We start from the raw sequence: 16,787 nt of genomic DNA, 5'->3' as shown, positions 1-16,787 counted from the left end.
CTCAATATGGTAACAGAAAGAATGTTTGATAGTGTGCACTAGAAAGCTTCAACATTATCTTTCTATATCATAATTTCCTAAAGAAGCTTGAGTCAATTTTTGGCTTCCATACAAACAAGAAGTCTTGATATTAACAGCTGTATCTAACTGTATGAGAAGGATTAATGCACCAGAGAATCTGGCAAAAGTAGAGCCAAAAAACACAATGAAGGTTCATCAATAGACAGTTTTGGTTCTGTACCTTTGAGATCAGTCTCATAACTAGGAAAAGGAAAATGCCTCCCAGAAAGTGGGTCAAGTCATCAGTAGTCAATTATTAAACAAGAAGACAGGCATCAGATCCTTACTGGAAGAAGGACAATTTTTTTAGTTTTAAAATTGCAGGATTGAACTATTCTGGCTGGTAAACTGCTTATACATCTACTCACAGGAAGGACTGAGAAACCTACTGTTACAGCTGAAGTGAGTATCTGATTTAGTGGAAGACATTCCTGTCCATGACAGAGGGGCTGGAACTACCTGGTCTTTAGGGTCCCTTTCAACACATTCTAGGATTCTGTGACTTGTGTTTCCTGATGAAGTGGCAATAAAATAGATTTTAAAAAAACAACCAAAGCAGCTGCAGAAAGTATCTTAAAGAAATCTTGCTCCTTCAAAATAGTTTTAAATGGTTTTAATTCTTGTCATAAAACTAGCTGTTTGCTAGTCATCCATTATCTGAGTTTCTAGCATCCGTAGATTTACAAGTTGTTTTCAATCGACTATTCTACCTGAATAAAACCTGGGAATTACAAGCTTCTTTTGCAGGGTAGGGGGACAAGGAAGAAAAGTACACCCTCCCCACCAGGCAGATATAGCAATAAATCAAGCTTATTTTAAAGCCATATTTCTGTGGGCGGCATATCTTGCCAACAGGTTTCTGTGCAATTCTGTTCAGCACTTTTTTCCTCCATCCAAGGTGAATTTGTTTTAATTATCCTGGACTAATTCTGGAAAGAGGATTATAAGTTGTGGGGGATATGAATCTGAGTCAGTTCACATGCATGTAATGCCCAAGTTCTCTTCTCATTGGGTACTTTCATGAGTCAGGTCACCTGTTTGTGCTACCTGCCTCACACTCCTGCAACACAGACACATATAGAGGATTATCACAGCTTTATCTCCTAATCAGCATCTGGTCAGCAACCATGTTCCTACATAAAACCATGCAGTAGCAGGCAACCAGTAATCAACTCTTTATTTCCCCCAACTAGGGCAGTGATTGTGCAGCCTTCAGACCAAGCTGCTTTCAGTCATTATCAGTTCATACTGCCTAACTCTGTAAAACCAGGAGGCATGTTCCATCAGCTCTCTGCAGCATAAACAAGCACTCAGGCAGTATAAAGGGGAGGGAGGAATTATTCAGCTATGAGAGATTAGCTATTTCATAATTTAATTTTAGTGTGATACTTAATTTTCTACAGAGAATGTCAGAAGCCCCTTCTCCTCCCATTCCCTTATGCAAAGGTCATCACCCTCACATAAGAAAGCTGCAAGAGCCCCTCTGACTGTTTAAAGCTAAGGAAAAAAAAAAAATCACCAGGACTCAAGCAGCTGGTAAGGAACCCAAGAGCTGATAAGCATCTTGCTCTACTACGCCAAGAGAAAATAATATAGACCTGAGTTCACAATTTGGCTCTTGGGAAGGCACTGGAAGGTAGGATTCATTCACCCATTGCTGTAAAAAAAGTAAGTGCAAGAACTTCTGGTTTTCAGTCAGAAGTTATTACAAAATAAACAACAGCAAAAGCTGCCAGAACAAGAACCAGACTCCTGACTTTGAATAGTCTTCATTAACTAACTGAACTCTTACCTAAAGTTTTTCTGCAGGCTTCTAATCAAGAGGGAGTGAGTCTCTGGTAGAGCATCTTTATTGTTGGGGAAAATATAAAGTGACTGTTGCAAAGAAGAAAACACAGCAAGAAAATAAAGATTTTCCCAGTTTCAGGTAACAGCTATGTTTCCAATTAACTGAGAGTGTCAACTTAATAAGTACCAGGTCATGGTACCTGGTAGATAGTGTCACTGAAGACAAACTGCTCTTTCACATGTACCTGTTACAGTTTTACAATGTATCAATGCACTAGAAAAAGTATTTAGCACCCACATGATGGGGAAAATAAGGATGGTGACACATATGTCAGTGAGTCATAAATAATAGCAGAGGAGGTTTTATTTGAACTAGGGCAATCAGGAAGTGCTAACCCACATAGAAAGAGCCTTCCCTGACTGAGCAGCAATACCTTAATTGTCACCAAGACTGTAGCCTTCAGCAACAGCACAAGTAAACACTCCCAAGAGAGAACAGAACTGAAAGCAAAGCACTGTGCAGGGTGGTCCATCTCACCTCAACAGCTCACACCCTGAAAAAGCAAATTCACTGTGTCCTATACACACACATCTGCCGTTTAGCATGTTGTCATGTACCACAAAACATTCCAGCAGTCTTTAAACAGCAATCTGAAAGCGATGTGAGTGCTTGCTATTTCTGGGTTCAGTTCCCGCGTTCTTCTGTTTGGAAGGACTGGAAGTCCTTCCCTTACTCAGAAGTAGTTTCCTGAACAAAAATAATAATAATCATGATAATGTATAAATAAGACTGCCATAGTCTCACCTACCCCACAGCCACAGGGTAGGACATGGAGAAGAAGAAAAAATATTAAATCCCTACACAAACAACTATATTCCACAGCAGTTTTAAATTTAAGTATCTCTTTACTATTTCAAATATATTGCAGAAAAGTGAATCAGAGCAGTAAGGGTTGAATTCTTTAGAAGGCTTTAGTTTTTCTAGTCTTGGATTGGACATATTCTTGCATTACACCAGCAATCACATACTTCAAGTACACTCCCCAGTTACTTACAATGGCTTGTCTGTAATTGCATAGTCAGGGAAGGGACTAAAGAAACAGTTGCATTAGATTGCACCCCTGCACTCAAGTTAGCCATGAATTTCAACAGTACAGACCAGATGAAAGTCCTCCCAGAGCTGTGACAGTGTTTTCCTTATGGCTCCGGTCACCTCTGCAGAGCTTCCTTTAATCTGATTTTGTCTTTGTGAGAGTCTGATCTAAAGATAAATGTATTTAGCAGTTCTTCCACTGATTGCAGGAATACTGCCACGTGTTTCCCAACTTTGTTCTCTAAGTGTTGTTTACCTGCCTTAATGAAAAAAGAGCCTGATTTGCAATCCAACAATAGAACTGTAAGAGTGGCAGAGAGTGCATGCATACATATATTATATATATATATATATATATAGTTCCTAATGAAAACACTAGTTGGAAGCTAACTAATTAAGCTATTCTAATAAGCTGTCATTTTTTTCTGCATTACAGTTGGGAAGTGTAATAAACCATAAGAACCAAGCTTCAGTATCTGTCCGTGAAAAATGGTTTTACTACCATCTAGAATGCCAACCTCCGTCATGCTATATAAAATGTCTATCAGAAAACCGAGGAGAGACAAGTAACAGAAGTATAAGGGAGAAAGAAATCCTGCAGTCCAGACCACTCATGCTTTCCAGTGCCAGAAGCAACTGAGCAATGTCCACTGGAGCACAGGGAGTAAGGGAGGTGCTGCCTGCAGCACTGCAGAGGTGCATGTGGACATGCAGTGCACACACACCCACCCAGCACTGCAGATCAGCACGGAATGCAGACACAGCCTCCTCACACTGTTTTAGGACAGCTACTGCAGAAACCTGCAGCTTTTGCTTTTTTTTTTTTTTTAATTGCAGAATATAAAGCTGCTTTAATGCTGAAACATCAGTGTTATTTTTAGGAGGAGAGAATTATCGTGGTGATAAGCGGGAAGGAATTATTTTCCCAGGGCAGCATAGACTGCTTTCCCTAAATTCTCTCTCCTTTAGTGTAAAAAGGCAGATGAGGGAGAGGTCTTTCTTAAGGATAATTAAAATAAACTTAGGCTCAAGCTTCAGGCAGCCAAATTGGTCTAATAATTTAATGGAGGGAGATGTTTTTACCTCCTACTTTCTTCCCCTCTCCCTGCCTGCTCTTCTTTGATATCTTTCTTATTCACTTACCTCAGCTCCACCTTAGGTATGTCACACCTTTCAATAAATCCATCTAAATCACAGACACACACACACAAAAATCACAGGATAGCTCTTTTTTCCCCTTCCCTTTCTTTTGAAAAACTTATGCTGGGAAAATTGAAACCACACAAAAACGGCTTGAATAAAGCAGGAGCAAGTAAGTCAGATACACAGTCAGAATCGCCCACTTCCACTGCAGCGAGTTCATGGGTGTGTCAGCAGTGCAACTTCAAGTGGTATGCTTGAATATCACTTGAGCTTCAAGTTCAACATTAGTGAGACAATGAAATTAATTTTTCTTCCCCATCTCCACTTGCTTTGGAGAAGGTATAAACAGGAAAATGAGGAGAAAAAAAGAAATGTTCTGTATCAAGTGACAAGAGTTACCCTGGGGAGTCTGAGGATGCCACTGGTACCCCTTTTTGTGGTAGCATGGACTACCACACCAAGATTGAGGGTTCAGTCCCCAACTGAAATTGGTCCTCCTAGTTTTTAAACCTTCAGTTCTGTTGGAGGTCTCCCCTGCAGGGAGATAATAGGTGTCGTTTATCCATAGGGGTAGGTCACTTTATCTGGGCAGTTACCGCTGTCATTTGAGCAGATACCAAAGTGCATAGGCAGGGGGAAGGGCAGGGGAAAAGTGAGAGTTAAAGTCCACAAACAACAGGAACTATTCTTTTTACAGCAAAAAAATTAAACAGCCCATTAGACACAGGTAAGACCTATCTTCTAAGGACCTATCTCAGCCACATGACAGTTGGGCAGAAGAGGAAGAGAACTTGGTCCTACATCCAGTATCTTTTCCATTCTGCAAACATCGATCTTTTTGCCTCAGCTAGAGTTTCACGGAAACCTGTAACTCAATGTGTTTAAAGCTGCAGGTGTCAGGGAACCTCATATTAAGCACTGCCTGCATTTTTCAGACTTTTCAGGAAGTAAACAAGCCCAAGGGAAAATTAAAAGTCTGGCAACCCTGCAACACACTGAGGCACCAGATAAGTACATCTGAAATCCAAATTCTACACAGGGTGAGGGGGAGAGGAGGGAAAGGTGTGTGAACTGGTATTACGCTGCAGAGCAAGGTCAAGAACCTACCTTCCCAGCTAATGACTTGGAGCAGTAGTAGGGGGAAGCCCTAATCCTTTCAGGTGGATGACCCTCATGTTACATGCTTCTGCACCCATACTTTCACTATATTTTCCTTCCCTTGATTACTCAAGATTACTTACAATATGCTGATATGCTTCATACAGACCAAATCATATGCATAGTGCAAAATTTTTGTCTAATTCTAAAGATTTTGTAATGACAATTATCCAAACAGACAAAGCTGCTTCACTCACCATAAAGACAACATGGAAGTTTAAGCCTCACAATAGCACAGTTTGATAAAACTCCTGATCTGAATAAAGGTTGCTCCCAGTGGATTACATGGATCCACTATCATTTCGCAAAAGCTCTCTCTCCTGTCACATTACCTAAGAGCAATACATCATTTATTGTAAACTTGCTTTTTAATGGCATTTAGCTACAAGTACCATTGCTATTTTAAGTATCCAGCAAGAGAAAAATATTTTTCATTATGTTTATAGCGATGCTACAAACATTAGCCAAAAAAATTCAGCCAAGCAGGAATTCACAAACTAGGCCTGAATGCTACTCACTGAACATGACAAGAAAGTGCTGACACTACTGAAGGACCGATTTAAGAAGCAAACATCCAAAATTAGCACTTCCTAAGACTGACCAAGAAGAACATCTCCAGAGAATAAAGACGCTTCCCAGGCTCCCAATACCGAGAGGATTCCTTACAAAATTAAGCTGCCCCTTCTCTGATCGACAACTGACATCATTGCGCTTTACACTGTCTCATTATGTAAAATGAGAGAGTTAATCCAAATCGGCAGGACATGAAGTGGTTTCAACAGAGACTGAAACGTAATAAAGTAACACTGGGAATGCGCTGATATTTCGGCTGGCCAGGACAAGCATTGCAGCGCTGTGGCAGTGTGCTGTGGCTGTGTGGGTTCAAGGTCTGGCCATCACCGCGGCACCGCTCCGACACCCGGCTATCTCTCCCTGCTGCAAACGGAGACACGGCGCTCTAAGGAAGGTCCCACTCCGCTTCCAGCCTACAGCCTCAGCCGTGGTTCGGAGACACCGAGACCGCGCTCAGCTCAGCTCAGCCCCTCGGCGAACGCCTGCCCTGCCGCCGAGCACCGGCGTGCCTCCGCAGGACCCTGGATGGATGAGGCGTGCTTCCGTGACGACGGCCCCTTCCAGGACAGCTTCCCGACCCACTCGGGATAACAAACACATCCCAGGCTGCAGGTCTCTACCAGACATCTACCTCTCCAGCACTGGCTTTTGCCACAACCGATTTTCATCCGACAGAGGAGGTTAGGGAAGGAAGAGCAAGGACATCAGAGAGAAGAGGGAGTTCCAAATGTCAGCGGATAAGCTGCAGCAGCTCCCTCCCCCTGGGGCTTTCCCTTCCCTTCCAGGCCCGCGGCAGTGCCCGGACCCCCCCCCCCCCCCCCCACCGAGCGGGCGGTGCGCGGGGAGCGGGCGGGGGGCGGCAGGAGCCGCGCTCCGCGGGGGGAGGCGAGCATGCGACCAGCGCCGTGCCGTGCGGGGCAGCGCGGCGCCCCGGGGACGGCTCCCCCCGCTCCTCCGCGGCTCCCCGACCTACCCAGCAGCACGCAGAGCACGTCCAGCGCCACGAAGGGCAGCCGCGTCCTGTCAAACATGCTGGCGGCGCCCGGCGCGGTGACAACCTCGGCCCGAGCGAGGGGCGGGAGCGCGGCGGAGGCGGCAGGGAGGGGCTCCAGGCGAGACGCTCCGAGGGAACGGCCCCCCCCGCCTCGGCTCGGCTGCCGGCACCGCTGAGCAGCCCGCACTGCGCCACTGCCGCCGCCGCGGCCCCGCGCGCCTTTAAGGCCGGGCACGGGCGGGAAGGGCGGGCGGCGGCGGAGGAGGAACCTCGGACCGCCCTCAGAGACGCCCCGCCCGCGGCCCCGGACCCAGCCCCGGCCCCGGCCCCGGCCCCGGCCCCGCCCGAGCCGCCGAGCGCGGCCCCGAGCGCGGCCCCGCGGCAGGCTGAGCCGGGACCTGCCCTCACCTGCCGGGCCGGCCCCGAGGGCACACGGGCTTGGCTGGCATCGGGGAGCGAGAGGGTCGGTCCTCCGCGGAGAACACGGGGCGATTATTATATTATTATTATTATTACTTTTACACAAGGAAAAAGCTGTTTCCGCCTCTGGAATCACAGAACCCTCCAGTTTGGAAGGGACCACAGTGGGTCGTCTGGTGCAGCCTCCCTGCTCAAGCACTAAGGACAATCCTTCCTCCTGGCGCCCACCCTTTTTAGATATTTATAGACAGTGACGAATTCCGCTCTCGGTTGTGTCTCTCCTCTCAAGGCTGAACAGGCTCGGCTCTCAGTCTTTCCGAGTGACAGAGATGCTCCAGTTCCCTAATCACCTTTGTGCCCTCTGCTGGACCTGTTCCAGGAGCTCCATGTCTCAGTTCTGCTGAGCAGCCTAGACCTGGACAACGTACTCCAGATGTGGCCCCACCAGAACTGACCAGAGGGGCTGGAGGAGTGCTGAAAAATTGCAAAAAAATTTACAAAACAGCTGGAATCAGGGTTTCAGCCCAACCCAAAGCAATATTTTTCCTCGTAAAAATCTTTTGTTTGGGAAGAAGGCGCTTACCAACATGAAGAAAATGTTTTCTGCATAGCCACATTTTTATTTTAGCATCATTAATGACAAAACAGACAACTTTATTCAGTACTGTTAGGGCTGTTGGGGGAACAAAAATTGCAGCTTCCTCTACAGAGCACATCTGTGTTTTGTTCAAGGCAATTGCAGTGGCATGAGTGGCCTTCCCACAGAGGACCAGACATAAGCTTTTCACCCATTTCTCATGTATTCCACTCCTTAATTCTGTAAACAGATTCATTTTGTACAATATCCTAACAGCTGAATTTTGAGGTTTGAGGGATCAACGAGACAAATTCTTGAGATGGAAGTGCTTCACTGAATACGTTGTATCTTCAACTGTGCTGCCTAAAAAGGCATATAAAGTAGTTCCACACTGAATATATAAGGAAGCTCTACATAGGAGCCTATACAGGAGATCCCAATTTTATCTAAATGCCTAAGCATCATCCCAGGTATATGTCAAAGTGGACAGTTCTAGAAATTAGAACCACCCTTGATTTCTTCAAGTGAAGTGTAAATGAAAGAGCACATTTTCCTGTGTGACTGTACTGGGATGGTTTAATGAATGTAGAAATTCCTGTTGTCTTAAAATACATGAAGTAATGGAATAAATTGGAGCACAAACTGGCAATGAAGAGAACTGGGCTTATCTTTGTGAGAGCTGCTGCTGAAAGAAAAGTGTGCAATCTACTCTGCTCCTCACAAAGCGGGGGGGAGGTAAGGGGGGATTGGAATTGTTCACTAGGTCTTAAATCAGGAGTAGATAACATCGCCAAAATTGCAAGATGGTTAGAAAAACCAAAGGACGAGCAATGCAAACATTTCACACACAATTGCCATAATTGCTTTCTTCAACCCAAAAGCATCAGGCTAATCTTGTTCAGGCTAAGCTGCAAAAAGCTTCCTTGATCCATACCCCTATGCAGTAAATTAGAGACCTGAGAGATTGCACTAATTTAAATGGATCTCTTCCCAGAAGAATGTGAGCAAGATAGCGATTACACTTAAAAACACCTGGAAGTTGGGTCACAGCACAGCATTCACTGACAGAAATTAATCATGCTTTATTGTCTTGCAGTTTCTACATCTCTGTTTCACCCTTGAGATGTAGCTTGCCTGAGGGAAGAGGCATCCCTGCAATCTTCTACCAGAATTCAGGAAAGAAAGCAGTCACTGGTTCCTCTCCAAATTTTCCATTGCACAAGGGATATGAGCCTTGCTGTTGCAGCCCTATTCCCACCGCTGGGCTTGCTAGGTCTTGGAAAACCCCAGCTGAGCACAATTTTGGGGCTTTGGGTAGCAGTGCACAGTCCTAGGCTCAGAAGCCTTTTCTGGGCCTCTTTGTGCAGGCAGGTATTAACCATGGAAGTATGCCAACCCAAGCACTTCCAGCCCGAAGCACTACCCAGATTAGCAAAACCCTACATTTACACAAAGGCTGTTAGCATAAGTACTGGCATCTTCAGGTATGTTGTTATTCCATACAAAAAGGATGTTTTGGTGTAAACTGAAGAAAGAGTAAAAACCCAAAGCCTGCATAATTTAGTACCTTTAAAAAACAAAAGGGTGTCTGCAGTAGCAACAAAGACCAGGGTGGCAGAAAGGGTAAACTGATGCTGTTTGATTAGAGAGCATTTGGAGCAGTGTATTCCAGAGGGGATGGATATTGGTTGATTATAAATACAACTAGAAATCATGTTCAGCATTAGTTGGAGGTTTGGGGTTTTTTTTAACTATAGGACACAAATACCAGAGCCTATAAGTTTCAGTTTTTCCTAATACAGTGAGAGCTTTGTATTGTCTCTCAGCCTCATGGCATTTTTACTGTGGAGGCTTTGCTTGGTAGCTGTCCCTCACAGCAAAGTGCTAACTACTGCCACTGCTCTTAACCACTATAATGACCCAGTGAGATCAAGTCAGAGCCACTCATATGCTTAACAACATACTAAAGAACATTTTTGGACACAAGTAAAAATGTAGGCAGCAGACAAAGTTCATAATTTATATTGTCTCATGCCCCCTAATGAGATTTACATCTTAAGTTAGTCTTAATAATACTGTCTAGAATTTAGACTCTTCAAAATATCTCCCCTTCTCACCTATCCTCTTGTTTAGAATGGTTATTTAGTTGGTTTGCTTGCTTTTTTTTTAAATGGTATCTTTTTGCTCGTTTAAGGCAGGGCAGTGAGCAGCAGCAAACACCCAGACCAAGTTAAAGCCCTATTAATGTCTTTTTCTTCTTCCATTTCTTCTACAAGTTGTGATCTTCAGTGCTTCGACCATTCTTCTTACAAGTTTTGTGTGCACAAAGATTAAACTCTCAGGAAGTTTATAATCAGTCTCTAGTGGTACTTGTGTGATAATTAATTAGTACTGACCCAACAGGACTGACTCTTAACTGCAATTAACATTCATATGGATCAGCAGCTTTAGTAAATGACGGGACTTTCCCAGGCTTGTTTCTTTCTAGCTTATTCAGGGGTGGGAGTCAATAGCTCTGAATGAGCTGTTACCACTCAGGAAAAGGATGAGAGCAGTCACTGTGGATAGTTCTGGGAAGCCATCCTCGGGGTGCTCAGAGAGTGAACACCACTCCAACCATAGCACTCGGAATGCTATTAGGAAACAGAGCAATCTCACAAATCTCATTATGGCACATTCCTGAATGCCAGAAATCCCACATCAAAATGGGTAAGTAGAAGCAGAGAAAGCATGAAGTAAAGCAGAAAAGAAAGCATTTTTAGAACTTTTATAAAATAGTTTCAGTGCAGCAAAAAACAGAACATAGTATTCCAACATTTAAAGGGAATGATATGAGAGGAAAAGTCTTTATAAAATACAGATCCAGAAAATAATGAAATATGTGGAGAAAGTTAAATGGGTAACAAGCATTCAGTACTTTGTATCAGCTAAGAGCTAGGGAAAACTTTTACAAGATGCCAGACCACAGGACTTTTTACATCAGAATATTGTGTAATGTGTTGCCTCGGGATGATGTGGGGCATGAAAATACAAAGGAGCAAAGAGGCACTAGCCAAATTAGTGGAGGGTAGGTCGACAGTTAAACAGTGAATCCTGGCAGTTTCAGAAACATCCCTACTTCTGATTTCCCACCTTTAGTAAGAACTGGGAAACAGTCATTCCAATAGTGCCTGTTTTTTAAACTCCCCCATAACATCTGCTCTCAGGCACTGCTGCACAGTTTTTGGCTGGATGGACTTGAGCTGAGTCAGGTCTTCACATGTTCAAAACCACTCTGTGTGCAGAGTGTAACTCTGCAAAATACATTAGAAATAGCAGAGATTAAAAAGTTCAGACATATTTGTAATGTTCCATCAGTTTCAGACTCTGCAACACTTTTGTGTGGCTAGTTTCAGTTTATCTGCTAAAACCCCACTCATGGAGTAAGGAGGACAAGGAAAAAAGTCTGCAAGATAGTTTATCTTTCAGGACACAGGATTTGCTTCTTACAAAATTACATATTCTGCTATAGGATAGTAGAGACCTGAACCTCTTAAATCAGTTGAAACCCCTTGCAGAGAATGTTTCAGGAAACAGAATTTAGATTCCACCAAAATATGTTAGCCTCACACCTCTTCTTTTGTTTAGTCTGGTCATTTAATAGTTTTCTTTCTTTTGCTCCTATGTCTCGTGTTTGTTTTGTTTTTAATAAGGGAGCAGTGAGCAAGAAAGAACACATATTTCTAATAAACTAAGTATGAGGAGTTTCCTGTCTGCCCTCTTTTAATTCTTTTTCCTTTAAATACAGATGACATTTGTTTGGGTACTTCATCCCCACATCTCTCTTGAACTATTCTCCTGAAGGTTCTGCTGTCAGGCTGACTTGAGGTTGTCACCTACAGTCAAGTTCAGATATGTGAAAGGTTCTGCTCCCCCAGTTTTAGGTCAAAATTGTAGACCATTCCCACAAGAAATCTGTTTTAGTATAAAATTCAGGTTATTTCTAAAGATTAGCCACAGAAATAAAGGATCAAGCAGACCTCACCAGACAACATAACATATTTAATATTCATGCCCATGTAATGAGCAGAAATGCATGAAACCCCAAGTACATAATTTTGTTTATATTTCATTGTGTGTATCATATAGCCTCAGAGGATCATATAGCATATTCTAGAAAAAACACTTCAGGCTACGTTTACACAAGTTAATTAAGTGGGGCCAACACAAACTAAACAGGTACTGGCACATGATGGTACTGTTTTTATCTCAGCTCACAAATGGTGTTGTTCAGAACTAACTATCACAGGCTAGGGAGTATCCCACATGGCAATTTTGCATGCAGACATGCTATTTTGATAGGAAGAAAAAGCAGCTGTGTGGCCATCAGCTATGCTCTACCACTTGGCCTTAGGGCTAAGAAACTCTCCCTGTTTGCTCTTTACTGGATTTCATTTTTTGTTTCAATTACAAATATTGCTCTGAAGCAGTAGGACGCTCTGAAAAGAAGAATGTCTCAAGGCACTCACAAAATGTTCACGTCTGAGTGAAAGTTTTATTAAAAAGGTCTTATGGTTATTGCAAATTGGAGTGATTTGGAGGCTGCAGAACTGGCATCCTCTGGCATCTGATTTCCCTTTTCTTCCCTTCTTGATCATCTTTTCCTGACAAAACAGTTAGCAAAACATAGCTAACTCTGGCAGCAGCCCTACATCTCAAGAGATGAACTTCAACAGGCTAACCAGTTGCACAGGAAGAATTTGCCAATGAAATATTAAAGGCATGCAGTTTTGACTCATCACACACCTGAAGTGGTAACTCAGCCTCCTGTGCCTGGTTCTGTGCATGTTTAGATAGACATATATCCATTTTAACAGAGAGAAGTTAAGCTTGGAGGAATATGTGTGTCCCTGCAACTTTGTCTAGGTGTGCTTGCTTCACTGTCTAATCAAACCTGTGCATTCAGACTGCAGCAGATGAGGAGTCTGATTCTCCCTGCTTGGCAGCAGCAGTCCCACCCTTGACTTGACACCCTGTGATTAAAACAGGCAGCAAACTGCATGGAAACCACTGCCAGGCAGCCCCCAGTCCTGTGGCACTTGAGGATGGCATGGATTACCTGTAGAAGTACCACTACAAGTACAGCATGGGAGCACACACAGGCAGAGAGACCCAAACAGAGGCAGATCTAAGTTTTTATCCTGACCCAAAGTGTGTGCTGCTGCTAGGAGGATGAACCACTTGACTGTTCCCTTAAGTGCCACATATCTTCATTTTTGTTAGAAAGTCTTCAGCAGTGACCCCTTACAACACACATTTCCTAACACAGTGGATCAAGCCATTAAAATACTCTTAAGTCATCATATTCATCCACAACTCACTCTGAAGCTAAGGCCAAGCCAAAATACCCAGAATGACAATAGAAATTTGTCTGTGACAGACCTTTTGCAACACTATTAGTCACAGTGCTGTGCTGTAACTGTTATCAATGCTGCTTTTGTTTCATCTCCACTCATTTTCTTTTCTAGTGGATCTGAACAAATTTATTCACAAGTTTGTAGCATTTAATTTTTTTAATGAAATTGTAACTATATTGGATAAAATTTAATATTGGACACATCTCCCTTATTGATATAATGTAAGTATAATAGTGTAACTGTGTAAGTGATGGCAGAAAAACAAATTATAAAAATAAATTATGATGGGGCTTTGAAAGGGAAATAACTATAGATAAATTGTCACAAGAACCCTAAAATTGGAATAATCAAGTAAAAAGGAAATCTGTTTCAGTACAGATTGCAGACCATGTTTTTTTCTTGTACATCTGAATTATTTCTCATAGAGCATGATCAGGGCCAGTTCCTGTTCAAAGCACAATTAAGAGTGGAGGAGAATAGATCAATAGATGATTACAATGTTAATTATTTAGATTTTTTTCCTTAAAGCATTATGTGAGAATTTGGGTCCTAATATAATCATTATCTAATGGAAGCTTTTGCTTCTCTATCCTCTATGAAATAGTATTTGATTCCTTGAAATAGTCATCAGAGTTGAACACAAAAAGCCACAGCTGGAGCTGCTCCAACATACAGAGTGTTCAGTTACTGAAACCTTACACTTCCTCTTAGTTTGCATTCTACACCCTGAGCAGGAAATATGGGATTTCATTTTGCTGTCTTGTCTCTTTAGATGGATTCACCCTCATGCCAATAACAGATTTAGTGCCTTAAAGCACAGGTCAATATCTCCTCTAATCTACTGCCAGAGCACAGAATGTCCAGGTTATAATTAAGCCCTGACCACTTGGTATTTACTTCTATTACACTAATGCTGTGAGGCCTCAGTAAGATTGGAGCCAATTGTGTTATGTGTGGTGCACACTCAAACCACTGCCTGAAAGACCTCACAGAACAGGGTGAGAGAAGGAATTATTTCCCATAGCAGCAAAAAGAGCCTTAATTTTGTTGTTGTTCTCCTTGAGGCATGTACTCCAAGAGAGAAAATGAATAAACCTGTCTCAAATGAGTCATCTGTGCAGATGAAAACATAAAAATATTCTCTTATCTCCTGTTTTATCTTTCCCTTCCACATTGCTGCTTCTTTCCCAACCAGAATAATAACAATGTAAGAGTGAAGTCAGCCCTGGGCAGGGGTGTTGTAGTGTCTGGAGCACCAGAAGCAGTGGAAGCAAGCAGGAGTCTCACTTGATGTGCTCTGGCTCCTGTAGTCAGAGCAAGTACTTGGCAAAGGTGAGGAGAAGGATTATATCTGTCAGAATAACTTTTATGGGACCCAATTCTTCCAGGAATTGTTTAAAATCCACATAATGCTTCTGAGTGTTAATGCCTGCATTGGGACGTTTGTATTAGCAGATAAATGTGCAAGAACACTTCCAGACATCTGCCTAGTGATCACATATCTGAGCAGTTTGCTGAAACTTGGTCCTAGGTCCGTGAGGTCCTTGGGCTCCTGAAATGATTTCCAACGTTTGTAATAAATTGTGCTGCTCAAGTGTACCATGGTTAAGCAATTCTTGCATGATAGAAACAATATGTGGTGCACTGCACTAAAACAAATCTATGTTATTTTAACTTTCCAGCCTTAGAAAGCTTTCTGAAGGGAACACAGACATAAGGAAGAAATTAATGTGTATAGATGCTGTGATTAAGAGAAGAAAACTTTTGTGATGATGCCCCCAAATTATCACCCTCCCAGTACAACACAAGTGGCTGACACAATGTTGATCACTGTGCACTGAATGAGTAAGAAGTGAGGAATAACAGTGTAGTTTTCAAGGTAAAGGCAGTTTCTAGATTTCTACAAAGCCCTGGTTGAATTGCTTGCATTCCTCCAGCTGGGTCCGTGACCTTTTAGCCATGTTGGAGGAGGGAGGACTCAGGAATGTGCAATGCCACAAGGTTAAGTGGTGGTGATGTCTTGGAAGGAGGAATCTTCAGGCACAAAAGGCATTGCAGTATTGTTGAGTTTCCCTTCCTGGTACACACACGAATCGTAGGATTGCATCAGAGTGTGAGTCACCATAGAGGTGGCTTTCAGGATCTTGGGCTTGGATGGGAATGCAAGCCATGAGCTAATGTACACCATGCATCTTTCCCTTCTTTCAGGTGGGGAAAACAGTAGTCCTACACTGCAGTTTGTGAAGATAAATGTCACAGAAATGTCACAATTACTGCTGTCATGGGTATAGATTCAGGGCACAGATCCAGCTTGTTCAGTTCTCTAACAATATTATTGTTGTTGTTATTATTAAAGTTATTAAATTCACTAATTACAATGTATTATCAGGGTACACACACACGGTACATACTTTGTATGACTAAAGCAATTAAGACACAATAAAAATAAAGCCATAAATAGACCTTGAATTTGATAAAAATAGGTAAATGGGGAGCATCCCATCCCAGACTCAGGAGCTGGCAGAGGGTATGTGCTGCGGTCATTTACCGTGAACTTGAACTTCGTTTTACTTAAGAGTCCATGAAGCTTGTGATAAATTAACTTACGCTAGAGCAGCCAGAGCCAGAGCTGGCAGAAGTAGTCAGGACTGAGCATGATTTTTATTGCTCAGTTACCTGTGTTCTTAAAAAATTTGTAACCATGAATCGATATAAATTCTGTGTGGTGTTTTACACTGTGGTTCTCAGCTTAATAAAATGTAAGAGGAAAACTATAGGAAGAAGTGGGAGGATGCCTAGTTAGAGCATATAAAGGCAGGTCTATAAAACATGTTACACAGTTAAAAAGTGACATGGAATGCAATTTTAAGATTATATCTGCCAAGTATATTCATGGCATAGTTTGTGTTCTATCAAGTTGTTTGTACTGTCTTTGTTTGAAAAGTGTTAACTTGTTTTATAAAATTAAAAAAAAAAACAGCAAACCAGTCCTGTTTGGAAATCAGGCATCACTTCCATACGGTCTTTGACTTTGTCACATGTAAAGACAATTGATGGAATTGGCTCTGTAAGGCTGGTGATTAGGAAGACCTCTGACAGGTTGTATCTTTCACAGTAAGTCAGTTCCACATGTGTTATGGAAAAGAACAGGGAACTCAGTTTCCCAAATCTCCCATCTCCCATTCCAGTCCTTTTACTGCTGGACTGGGACAGGACCTGTCTGTTTCCTGTCTGTGATTCAAGGGACATCTCTGGCTATTCCTGCTCAACCACATCAGTAAGAGACAAAGACTGGAGAAATGCAGGGTTTTTTGCATCTCCCTTGTTCTCACCTGTGAGGTCTGCTCTGAGCACTCTCATGACCCCAGACATGATTGCAGACACTAGAGGGCTGGGTTCCAGACATTGTGAATACACCAAAGTGCTGATATCACATTTGGGCATTTAGAAGATTTTGTGAATAAGACTCAGCACTGACACCATCACAGACTTCTCAGTGTTCATCTGAGAGCTTTCCTAAGTGTTACTCATCTTTGCTGAGACTTGTTTGCTCAAATGCTCAATCCAATACAACACATGTAATTG

General features: G+C 42.7%; 1 protein-coding gene across 1 annotated transcript in view; it reads right to left on the bottom strand.

Annotated features, from left to right (window-relative positions):
* Window positions 1–16,451, bottom strand: part of PLPP1 (phospholipid phosphatase 1) — a 72,022-nt gene extending 55,571 nt beyond the window's left edge. Inside the window, exons 1-2 of the mRNA XM_062513963.1 lie at window positions 16,223–16,451; window positions 6,789–7,279 (exon numbers count right to left, since the gene is read on the bottom strand). Coding sequence (XP_062369947.1) covers window positions 6,789–7,279; window positions 16,223–16,451 — 720 coding nt within the window. The remainder of the gene's footprint in view (window positions 1–6,788; window positions 7,280–16,222) is intronic.
* Between the last annotated feature and the right edge of the window lie 336 nt (window positions 16,452–16,787).

Source organism: Cinclus cinclus, chromosome Z, assembly GCF_963662255.1.
Source record: "Cinclus cinclus chromosome Z, bCinCin1.1, whole genome shotgun sequence".
NCBI lineage: Eukaryota > Metazoa > Chordata > Aves > Passeriformes > Cinclidae > Cinclus > Cinclus cinclus.
This window is presented reverse-complemented; position numbering and strand designations above follow the sequence as displayed.